This window comes from Cotesia typhae, unplaced genomic scaffold, assembly GCF_013202065.1.
Source record: "Cotesia typhae breed Kobodo isofemale line unplaced genomic scaffold, CoteBio_Ctyphae scaffold_13, whole genome shotgun sequence".
In the NCBI taxonomy this organism is placed as follows: Eukaryota; Metazoa; Arthropoda; class Insecta; order Hymenoptera; family Braconidae; genus Cotesia; species Cotesia typhae.
The window spans coordinates 4,453,163-4,466,646 of NW_027423774.1; the positions used below are offsets into that span (position 1 = coordinate 4,453,163).

At 24.3% G+C, this 13,484-nt stretch overlaps 1 protein-coding gene across 1 annotated transcript in view; it reads left to right on the plus strand.

The window, feature by feature from the left end:
- Nucleotides 1–8,426, plus strand: part of Rim (Rab3 interacting molecule) — a 63,259-nt gene extending 54,833 nt beyond the window's left edge. Inside the window, exons 19-22 of the mRNA XM_074253904.1 lie at nt 1,612–1,816; nt 7,110–7,324; nt 7,514–7,653; nt 8,064–8,426. Of these exons, the coding sequence (XP_074110005.1) occupies nt 1,612–1,816; nt 7,110–7,324; nt 7,514–7,653; nt 8,064–8,270 (767 nt within the window). The 3' untranslated portion in view covers nt 8,271–8,426. The remainder of the gene's footprint in view (nt 1–1,611; nt 1,817–7,109; nt 7,325–7,513; nt 7,654–8,063) is intronic.
- The last annotated feature ends 5,058 nt before the right edge of the window (nt 8,427–13,484 follow it).

Here is a 13,484-nt window from a genome sequence, read left to right on the forward strand (position 1 = left end):
TTTCTGTAAGCGTATCACGTAAGTGTATTTATGTCTAAATGTGCATTCGACTACACGTTTACATATTTTTATTTTTTAATACATGTTGATAGACACAATTATTTATGTGGACATTGATCACGATTAATGTGATTATTTACATTTACAAGATTATAATTTCAAGTATTTTCATATTGTATCGATATTTATTGCTTTTTTAGAGTAATAAAACTATGGCAATTGGCTGTCGAAGTAATTATAGCATTGGATAATAAGAGAAATAAGTCTAAAAAATTTTTAAATTACAAAAAAATCAATTTATCTGTTTTAAATTCGGGAATTAAAACAACAAAAATTGTATTGAAAGATTCCATTTAATTTTAAAATTTTATAAATGCAATTTTTTCAAATTCATCAAGAGATTTTCATTTTTTCACAAAAAAAAAATTTTATATCGTTTTGTTTATTAAATTTAACAATTTAAACACTTTTGTATCACTTAAAAAAATTTTTTTTAAGTATAAAAAATATTCTGAGAAAGAATAAATTCAGTCTGTAATTATTTGCCGAGCGCGATGTTTTTAGCTCGAGTAGCAAGCGTGTGCAAAGTACTAATTTTCTCGCGCGCAGCTACGACTCGTACTAAAAACATCGCATTCTATAAATAATTGCATTTTATATTTGAAAACAATTTTATTCAACATATTTGTGATCTTTACGAATTATTTACTTTAAAAATAAATTTTAATAATTGTATAAAGTAAAATTTCAATTAAAAAAAAATTAATTTTTTTCTAAATTTTCACTAATTTTTTTACTAATTAAAATCACACTTTTTTATCCTAAAACAATTTTAAAAAATTATCATGATTGTTTAACCCTTTAACGATCGATCTTAAATCCCTACTCCTAATTTCAATCATCCGTCTTCTTCTTTAGAGGCTCACACTTAGATTTCTCGAGACTCCAGAACGTTAAAGGGTTAAATTAATAAATTATCAATGGATAAGAAAATATTTATTAATGTAAAATTTGGTTTTAAAGCTTGATTAATAATAAAAGAGCGTATACAAAAAATTTTTTTTATTTACTTTTCTTACAGATTTAAATGTTGTAAACATTTTTAGATTACTCGGAGTGAAAAAAAAATTTTTATACGCCTTTTTGGCATTAGTAACGCGAAATATTCATAATAAAAATTAATGATTAAAAAAAAATTTATTATTTTTTCTCCTCACACATAATAATAATTTATGTAAATACTCTAAAAAAAATTGTCAACTAATCAGCACTTAACCAACAACAAAATTACCAAAACAGACTTCAAACTTCGTCCAAAAAAAAAAAAATTGAGTGTGAGAATGATTTTGGCAGATAAAATAAAAAATGAAAAATCTAGCGGAATTCCAGACGATTGATGAGATAAATAGATGGATATCAACATTGTATTGTTTTGTGTGGCTGGCGTGTGTGATAGAGAATGGGAGGGAATGATATGATGTTAAATAATAATGATAATAATAATTATTATAAAATACAAGAACAATATTTAGGGAATTTATAGGAGTGAAGGTTTAAAATAAAAGCATACGAAATAGTTAGCGGTATTTCTTGTTTGGTTTAAAAACGCAGAGTGCATCAGCGTGGTCGGATCCAACTTGGACTCAAGGAGCTCTGGTATTATTACCCGTAAGCGGAACAGCACCCCCAGCAGCTTTCAGAGGTCCCAGGAGGTCGTGCCGATGTACCAAAGGCTTGGTGCCACGAAACAACCGGGTTCGGTGGCCAGTGACACCGCCGGATCCCTCAACTCGATCTCGAGTTCTGAAGCAAGTTCGTAAGTAATGCCTAAACAAATCTTCGAGGCGTGTTTTCAATAAATATGGAAATGTTTATGATTTTTATACATATATTTTGTTATGGAGAGGCTGCAATTGTAATTCAGAAGTCAAAATTGTTGGTTTTTAAAATTTTTAAATAATAATTTTGGTAAAAAAAAATATTTTTAAAAATATAATTGTTAATTTTTTTACCATCGAAAAATTCCCGAGTTAAAATTTAAATAGTAGATTTAACGCATTGGACGTTAAAATCGTTATTTGAACGTATTGAAAATGAACATCGAAAACGTCAATTGAACCGATTAAATATCAAAAATATTCAGATAACTATACAGAAAAAAAAATTAATCAATAAAAATTTCTTAGCTTAAAAATTTTTCTACTCAAATCAAGAAGATGAAATTTTTCAAAATTATTTACTTGATTCAAGTAAATTTTTTTTTCTGTGTACATGATTTTAAACGGAAGTAAGATAAAAAATGTTTTTTCAATTCTGTTAGGCAGAATTTCAGTTTTTTGATTGAAATTCTACCATCTGTTCGATAAAAATACTTAGTCTGAATTTTTTACTTGTGGAATGATTACCAAAATATTTTTTTTCGAAGGTATATGGCTGTTTAAGAAGACTACCAAGTGTTTAATTAAGAACCAGTGATACTTGGAGTATCTTTGGGTACTTTCGCAGCTAAAAAATTTAGCCTTAGAAGCTATTAAGCTCATTTTTCTTTCAAAAAGAGTCCATCAGACGTCAAGTGATCAACTAGAAAGATAATTTTGAGTATATGAAAAACGATCTTTATAACTTTTGATTTTTACTATGGATCATATATTTTTAAAACACTTGAATTTATTTTTTTTTTTAAATGTTAAATCTATATTTTTACGTCCAATACGTTAAACTGACGTTTTAAACCTTCAACTAACGTTTTTTACGTTCAATACGTCACATTTATGGTTTAAATATTCAATACGTTAAATTTACGACTTAAATTTCGACTCGGGTTAATGGAAGCTATTGAGATAATGTACGTCTTCATAAGCGTGATATAAATTAAAATTTTTAAAATAAAAAAATATTTAAAGATTTAAAAGTTTAAAAAAAAAAAATTTTTTTTTACAATTGCAGCACTCTTATAAATATACGTGTACATAAATTATTTATGACCATGAAATTATCAACACTTGAATGTATTAATTATATAAATTATAGGTAATTATCTAATAATATACGACTGTTCGACGAGACGAACGCGTCCCTCTCATTCTCTATCTCTACTTTCATCTACTCACTTATTAGTGTTGTTATTATTATCATTATTATTAATATTAATCAATACTTTATTGTTACAATTACAATTATAAGTATTATTACTATTTGTTTGTTGTGTGTTTTATTCTTTTATTCGTTTACATGTTTATGACTCCCGACGTTAATGAGTTTTGTTTAATAAATATTATTTTTATTTATAGTACAACATTATACAAAACTGTAATTTATTATGTGAGAGTGTATCTATTTATGTGGCTTCTTTGTTCGATTTTTATTTTTTTAGAAAAAAATTGCGATATGCTATTGTTAAAATTTTTTATTTAATCCCTTTACGAAACTATTTTTTTTCCAAATAATTAATTTAAATAAAAATAAAAATCTGAAAAAAAATGTTTAAATAATTTTTTCTGACTTGAAAAAAAATAATAAAATAATTTACTTGAATTATTATTGATATTATTTGTCAAAAATATAAACATATCGCTATTTATTTCTTAATTTTGTATTCTTTTGTTGATTATTTAAATTAATGTTCTATTTTACACGTGAGTAACTACACATTTAAAACTTTTAACATAATAATTAGTATTTAACACATTACCCTCGTAATTAATAATTAAAAAAGTTTATTTTTGTTCAGCTGTACATTCAAAACTTCATTGACTACATAATTTTGTATGACACCGAAGTTATATATGTCGAATGACGTTATTGCGTCGACAAATTTAAACAAACAATGATTAGTAAATAAATTACTGATTAAAAAAATTTTATTTTGAATTTATTACAGAGAAAGAAATTTTCTTTAAAATTTTTTGTTAAATTCACACGGAAAAAAATAAACTGTATTAAATAATAGTCGATTTGTAATAAGTAATGATCATTTGCTAAAAATTATCAAGTTAAATTTTTTTTTCTTTGAATTAAATTTTTTTTTAAATCATTATACTTTTGTGAACATTGAAAAGCTCTTAAAAAATGGTGATTTTTTTCATTTTAAATATATAAAAAATTAAATACAATCGTTTGTTACACACGTTTGATTACTACACTTTGAAAAGTAAATAAAATAAAATTACGACGAATATATTGGTTCTATAGAAAAACTCATGGAACAAAAATTGTTCAAAATTCAATTTTGCAAAAAATTTTTACGATGAATTTTTTTAATAATTAATATTTTCGTTGTAATTCCAAAATTAAGATTCATAAAGAAATGTGTAAATTTTTTGATAATTATAAATCTTATTTTTGAAATTACAGCGAAAAAATTGATTTAAAAAAAATCCTAAGAGAAGTTCTTTTTATAAAATCCAATTTTGAGTAACTTTTGTCAGAAAAAAATTTTTATAGGACCAATATTTTCGCCGTAATATCAAAAATTTGAACCTTTCATTATAAATTGTTATTTTAAATTTTCGGCAAAAATTTTGGCACTAATTATCAAAAAAATCATTTTAAAAAAAAATTTCTTTCGGTGTACACTGCCCAGTTATGAGTAAATTACTCAAATACACTTTACAAAAATTTGTTTTCTTTAAATCACGAACAATATCAAACTAATGAATAAAATCAAAATTTTTGAATTTGAGTCTGTATATAAACAATTGTTTGTTAAACTGCCTGATCCCTTTTTCCCCAAAGTTATCTACGTTATTATATATTATTTACAACAAGAACAAAGTTTATTGATATATGTTATTGTGGTTTGGCTTAATGCTTGTTAACAATGCAAATGTTGCGACTTGCACCACTATGGATCTTTTAATGCACCAATTAAATGTTATTCTATATGTTACACATCCCCGATAAAAAAATCACATCTCTAATACCAAAAAAAATTTTTAAATTAGCTCTCAAAATTTTTACAAACTTATCAGCTATTAAATTTTGCAGAAATTGTTCAAAAATTTTTAATTAAAGATTCTGGAATTAAAAAAAAAAATTTTGAAATTATTTTCATGATATTCTACACTCTTCGGCATTAGAGAAGTGAGAAATGTGACTGTATTTTTCTTTAGGACCAAAAACTAATGCTTAAAAATCATTAAACTATCATTCAACCCTTAATTATGATTTTTGAAAATAGTATTATTATTTTATAATTTTAAATTATGGAAAAAAAATTTTATACATGATAACTAAGGCCAAAATGTTTTCCGCAATTTTAAAATGAATGGTTCAAATATTTAAACATTTAATATTACGGCAAAAATTTTGGTCCTATAATTAATTTATCAAACAAAAGTTATTTGAAATTTAATTGTTTTGAAAAAAACATTTCTTACGATTTTTCAAAGAAAAAAAAAAAAAAATCAAAATTTTTGTTGTAATTCCAAAATTAAGATTCGTAATCAAAAGTTCAAATTTTTTCATGATTATTGATCTTATTTTTGAAATTACTTTGAAATTATTGATCCTAATTAAAAAAAATAAGGAATTATTTTTTGGAAAATTAAATTATGAACACCTTTTGTTTAAAAAAATGTTTATAAGACCATTACTTTTCTTATAATATCAAAAATTTGAATTATACATGATAATTAAGGGTTGAAAAATTTTCTGTGTTAAATTATTGGTAAAAAAAAAATCAACTGTAAAAAACACTCCCACAACGGTAACGCGCAAATGAAACATTTCCAAAACCCAAAAATCAAACACTTATTTACTGTCTACTGTGTAAAGCACTTTATACTAATTTTATTGTAAATAAATCACTTTTATATTAAATTTTATTTAAATAAAATTTGTTATTAAACTAAGTGAATAATTATCAACGTACATTGTAGCTAAAAATTGCCTAGTGTAGATAAAATTTTAATAGGAAATTATACTTATAATTTATAACCATAGAATAGTTGTGTGATTTGTGGATACGAATATGAAAGTAGCGAAGAAAAGAAATTTGTGTAAAATATTGTACTTGTATTTTAAAAATCAACTAACCTATCTCTGTAAAAAAAAAAAATGTTTTAATTAGGACTAGTTTTTTTCACGTAAATTTTTTTTATTTTTTCGGTTTAAATATCTTGTAATTGTACTTTAATTGAGAAAAACAGTGAACAGTTGAGTAAGTTTAGAAATTTATTTATTTTTCTGAATATATTATTATTTAACTTTATACTAATACAAATATATTAAAATTAAATAGCATGGAGTTCAAAATCAGCTGATCGTCACGCCAGCCGCCATATCGTGAGTTCTGCGCCTGCGCAATAAATCGCGCATGGCCGCCGTAGTTACGAACAGTTGATTTTACATTCAGTTTAACAATAAATCATTTTTCTATGTGTATATTTACTGTTAATTATTGATTATGCGTGAGGAATGATTTTTGCATGACTAAGAGCTTGGTATGTTTTTTTTTATAAATAATTAATTACTAAATAACCTTTCTTTATTTATGTATTCTTTTTACTATACATAATTTTTATATATATATCAAGTACTAAGTAATGGATGCCATACTTTTTTCATAATTAACCTACTGCTGATTATTTACAACACTAATTTTGAATTTCAAATTTTCATTTATTTTTTTGGAATTTTTTTTTACAAAAAAAAAAATATTTTTTTTAACTTCACAAAATTTTGTGAAATTTTTGGATAAAAAAAGAAAAATTTGAAACAAGAAAAAAAAATTGGAAAAAAAATTTTTTTTTAATTTAATGAAGTTTTAAAAAATTCCAAAAATTTTCTACTACTTACTTAATAAACCTAAAAACAATTTTCTAACATAAAATTCTTATAATTCCAATATAATACTTGTTACTATTATTATAATCCTTTCAATGCTTTCGTCGAAGGTCCAAAAAAAATTATTATTTATTAAAATTTCCTCTTTTGTAAACTATTATTTCTCGTCACTCGACCAGTGCTTTACTCAAAAAGTACCTCCTATTGTAAGCGAATTTTCCTATTGATTAATAAAATGAAATAAAATGTAGTTAATAAAAGTAAAAATCAAATTAGAATAAACTAATCGGTGTTTTTTTATTTTTTAACGACGGAAACAATAGTTGGTCTCCGTGTTTGAGATCGACGGGCGAAGGAGGGCAACTCAGTGAATTTATCGACGGCCTTGGACCGGGTCAATTAGTTGGCAGACAAGTACTCGGAGCATCTTCACTTGGTGACATACAGTTGGCCCTGAATTATACCAAGGGCTATTTAGAAGTCGAAGTTGTTAGGGCAAGAGATCTCCAGCCGAAACCAGGCAGTAAAGTACTTCCAGGTATATTTTTAATTCTCTTTCTTCATCAAATTTTTATTTAATATTCTCTTACATTCCCTATCTTTACATATTCAACATCTCCCTGCTTTCTCTTAGTCATCAAAATTTTTTTCATCCTTCAATACTTGATCATAATTTTGTGAGTTTTAGTTGACATGAAAGCTCACAAGTTTTTGATATTTCTTTCAGCTCCTTATGTTAAAGTATATTTGGTGAATGGTAAAAAATGTATAGCCAAAGCGAAAACGACCACAGCGAGGAAAACATTAGAGCCTTTTTATCAGCAGCCTCTAGCTTTCAGAGAAAATTTCCAAGGTTGCATTTTGCAGGTAAATATATCTTTTACCTGCAATTTACCTGCAATCATTAAATAAAGAAAATTTTTCTACCAAAAATCTTCTCTAATCTTAGACCGATATTGAGATTTTATCAACTGTTAAGAAATTTCCGGTTATGTTTATAAAGCTACGAAAAATTTTTTTAAAACTTTTTTAAGATTTTTTTTGAATTATTTAAAAATTTTTTTAAGACGATTTTTAGATTATTTTAAGACTCTCTATAATAATTTTCTTCTCTTCATAATAATTTTAGAAAAATAAATTCATAAATTGCACGCCTCATAAGCGAAGCGAAAAATATATTGAAAAAAATTTTAAATATCTTAATTTTTATTAAAAAAATGAAAAAATTTTACTTGGTAAAATATTTTTTGCCAATAATATTTTTTTATAAATTTCAGGTGACAGTGTGGGGTGACTACGGTCGCTTAGAAGGTAGAAAAGTATTCATGGGCGTCGCACAGATAATGCTAGACGATCTGAATCTCAATGAAATGGTGTTCGGATGGTACAAACTCTTCGGCACCACGTCCCTGGTCAGTGGTCCTCCATCAGTAGTTTTGTCCCGTCGATCTTCGGCCACCTCTTTGGATTCACTAAAACTCTAATTAACATACTAAATGAATTCACACATACCACACAACAACAATTACACTACCAACTGTCATAAAACTTCCAAACTTAATGATAGACGTTTTTTATCAAAGAAAATATAAAAATAATTTTAGAAAAAATAATTCTAATATCAGTAAATATATGAAAGAAGCTTTATACAAATGTCACGTTAATGTTTTAAAATAATTAAACAAATATATATATATATATATATATATATATATATATATATATATATATATATATATATATATATATATATATATATATATATAAATATAAATATATATTTGCCTTAGGCTGCTTGATAACTAAACTGTTGAATGTTAAATTAAAATTTAATTTTTAATATTGAAGTTATTAATTAAAATAATGATAAAAAGTTGATAGAAGAGGGCGGCTCTGAATACGGTTAAGTGAAACTATTTTTTAGTAAATCATTTTTAAATTGTATCACTGAATGCGTTTGAGGTTGACGGATTTTATTGATACGTTATTTATTTATTTATTGTATATGATTAACATAATACTTCATTAGAATATATATATATTTTTTATTTATAAACAAGTTCAACACTAAAGCACATCACATATCATGTCAGATACTAATGTCGACTAGAACAACTAGTCTTTTAATAAATAATGTAGACGTAGCGGCCATGTATCAGGATGAACGCCAGATCTAGCTTTAGGTACGCACAGATCGTTGGCATCGTTCGTAGTCTGTAACATATATATATATATATATTTTTTTTAGTTTTACACTAGTAATTTTACTGTTAATTTATATTTTTAATTTCATAAATTTTTTGAAAAAAAATTCTTTAAGTTTTTTGATCAATTTTTTAAATTAATAATAATAATAACTAGCAACTTTGCGGTCACTATGTGACTGCCCTGACGTGAACTATAAATAAATAAAATTTTGCTTTATTAAATAATGACTTTTGTTAAATTGCACTGTACTTTCTTAACTATTGACGTTTTTAAAAATATAAGCTCATCCCGATGTTACACTCATCAAGAGCTTTCATTTGAGTACCCACATGCATTTTCAAATATTTTTCATATACACATATATATATATATATATATATATATATATATATATATATATATATATATATATATATATATATATATAAATATATGAAAAATTGAAAAGTTCCAGGTTCGATTCCCGGCACGGTTTCATAAATTTTTTTTTTTTATTTTCCCAGTGATGAAAAAAAATTTTTTTTGTCATAAAAATTACTTAAAAAACTTTTTAGTGAATAAAAAAAAATAAAATAAGAAGAAATTTTATAAATTAACGAACAAAACTAGTGTAAAATTATATCCTATGCATTTAATAATTTGTATTTAATTTTAAACGCTTAACCACCTGACAATTGTGTAAAAAACAACTCTCAATATTTATTTATTTTTAATAATTTATTTAATAGATTTAATTTTAGATATTTGAAAATTTTGAGACTGAGTGAATTTTTTTTTTTTAAAATAGATTAATGATTTGTTTGCAAAGTAATTAGTTTAACTATTGAGCTGAAAGCAACACCCAAAATAATTACAATGGTTACTATATTACTATAAATTATAAATAATTTAGATTACACCAGTTACAATTTATGAAAAAATATGTTTATTGAAACAGTTGGTTGTGTGCACGGTACCCAGATGTTGATTTGGTAATTAGTGTTTTTGTTGAGTTATAGATTAGGACTGTTATACTTTTAATTTACAAGAATTTTTTTCTATTGATACGATTTTTAATAAAAAATAAGTATAATTTTTTTTTTTATTTATGAGTTTTTACTTGTATACCAATTCTGGTTTTTACAAGACTGATTGTCTCAGCGTCTCCACATATAGTTTTTTCTCTCTATTATCATTGTATGTTCTTCGCTTTTTTATATTATCAACACAATCTTTTACCTCATCTACTTTCTATTATCAATATAATCCAATATATTATCCACTTTTTTATTATCAACATATTCCAATATCTTTCCATTTTTTATTATCAATTACATTTTTTTGCACTGTCTTTCAATTATCAACATATTATTCTTGCACATATCTTTTATTATTCTCCATGCGGCTGTGGACCGATTTGTGCTTTCTGTACTGCATTTACCCTATTCCTCACCCCTTTCGGTCGGTTGTTGGAATAGTGGCGATGGGGAAACCACAGAGAAAATCCATGCCAGTACAGTTAAAAAATAAGTATAATTATTATTTTATTTCTGCAGGCATTTTTTTATTTATAATTATTACTCACTCAGTTTCATAGAAAAATAGGTATTATAGTCTAAAGTTGATGCAAAAATAACTCAAAATTTTTTTGTCCAGCAATTTTAAATAGTTATTTTTTTTTTTTTTTTAATCAATACGAATGATAACAATTATATTTTTTTTATTTATTAATAAAATTAACGGCTCATAAGTTATTTTTGCTACATAAAATTTTTCAATTAAGGTATCGGCGAGTAATAAGACCTAGTTAAGAGATATTTGTAATTTCAAGAAAATGTCCTTAAATATTGATTAACTTGAAAACATTTTTATTTACTTAAATTTTTTTAATTTTATTACAAATATCTACCTGAAAGACAGGAAAATTAATTTTTCGTTGAAAAATTAATTTTTTTCACTCCAGAATAAATTTAGAAACTCAAAAATTTTTTTCTCTTGAAACAAATTTAAATTTCATTTCTGTGTAGGTTTTATTACCTGCAGATACCTTACAAAAAAAAAATGCATGAATTTTGTATGTTTAAATTCTCTAAAAACTTATTAAATAATTAATAATTAATTTTGAAATTAAATTACCATCGCACAAAGTAACAATCCGTTTGCATTTCCCACGTAGTTTATTTTTTTATCAAATAAAAATTAAAACATCAATCTTACAAATTCGAGAGGTAAGTTCCAAACCGTATTCGGAGTCCTCACATACGACCTCCCCCCCCCACTGCCCGCAAAGCCAATTTTTTTCGGCCCTTGTTAAAAAATCGCCCCTTCCGTTCTGTTAATCTGTAAATAAAAATATTTTCTAAAATTCTAATGATTACATGATTGTTTGCAGTGAAATCAATGGAACTCGAGTGTACGTCACATCGATATAAACGCAAATATGGTGTACTCTACAATCCCATCTATAAATTAAATTACACACGAATAAATAAGTAATTAAAAACTGATAAAATAGACTTAATAAAGTAAAGTGAGTGATTTATTAATTTATAAGTGACTAGTGCGCTTAAAAGGCATTTAATCATAATATATAAATATTATCAATCGGTTATCACAAAAGTGATTAAAATATAATAATAAAATTAAAACGTAAATTTTTTTTTTATTGCGAAAGCTCGCAATACACAGAATTATTATTAAGTGTACACTTAATTGGTATATTGTTAGAAAAATTAATAATAATAACAAAATCGAAGATAAATCCAGTAACGAATTATCAACAAATGAGTAATAGATGTAATTGTAAATAATAATTATTAAATATTCAAAATTGAAATGTCCAACAGAAGTTTTCAATTCTAAAATAAAAAATTAATTATAATAACGATTAACAATTAGCTTGAAATAATTATTATTAAATTTTAGTAATTAATTGAATAATTGAAAATTTTTATATTTTAAAAAATTTATCTTTTTTTTATAAATTTGCGGGGAGATTGGATAAAAGAATATCAATTATGTAATCAAATCATAATAATTTTAGTGAGTCATCATTTTTTTTTTCTGTATCTATTGTAAATAATTGTACGAACTTATTTTATGGTGTGGATACTGATTGTCGGGAATGTTGGAATATCTAGTTGATATTTACGAGTTTTGAGAAAAATAATAATGATTGAAAAGACGGAAGAAGAAGAAAATGGACGAAAAATTAGAAAAAATTTGTCAAAATTTAAACAAAAAATTATGACAATAATTGAATATTTAAATTTGTTTATTTTATATTTTGTAGCTGGTTAAATTTTTTAAATTTTATTAAGAAGATGTTCCTTGAAGGAATTTTTGGGGAAAAAAATACATTTTTTAACGTAAAAAAAATTATTTTGTAAATTAAAAAAATATTTTTGAATAAAAAAAATTTCTTGTGATCTGGCCAAAATGTTTGTAAATTTTTTAATTTGAAATTTTGAGTGAGATATTGGTGATGGAAAAATCATTAGAGACATTTTTTTGTAGAAAATTAAATTTTCTGGAAGATATTTATAAAAAATAAGTTTAAAAATTGGGAAATGCAAAAATTGGAATTTTTTGATTTTTAAAGATCAAAGGAGCGTCTTCTTGAATCGCCTGATAATTAAATTGAAGCTGTTTAATTATTTAATTGTGAGAAATAAAGTCACAATAATTTAAAATTTTTTAAGTGATTTAAATTTTTATAATTGAATGAATTAAAAAAGAAATAATTTGATAATTTTTTCAAGTAAGGTGAAAATGTTTGAAATCGATGTGCCCGATAGAGGATAGAAGTGTGCTACCATATCTAAATGTGCTTGAAAATATAAATACAAACCTTAAACACGGAGGATTTTTTACTCGATAAATAAATACTGAATGTAGAATCGTTTTAATTAATAAAAATTAAAAGAACAAGTTGTAAGTATTGTGAAAAGACATAATGAGATATGTAGCGAAGTATAAGTTATTGATAATGTAATACTTAAAGTAACTAACGATTTACTATTAAGCAGACTTTTTAATTATGAAATATTAAATTTTTTGCAAAATGAACGCGTGGGAGTATAAATAGTCACAAGGGGGTTATAAATATGAAAATAATGAACGTATATACAGTAAATTTAAAGTATACAATATGAAATATAATGTAATATTATATACATAGAAATTGATCATCAATACACGAGACTATTGATTAATATTATTGTATTAATGATACAAATTAAATTGTTAAATCATCTGCCAGTTTTCACGTTTTTCATTTCTTATCTGATGAAAAAATTTCCTTCTGTTTATTTATTTTTTATATGAAATATTCAATCACCTTATAAGAACAAAACATTTTTTCAATCATTTTAATTCAGTGAGATCCATTAATAAAATCATTAAAAAACAAAATCTGAATTTATATGATTTATAATTATCATATATGGTTTTGTATGATTCCAAACGTTATACAAACAATCTATTTTATCTTATCTGGTATGCAGGTAAAA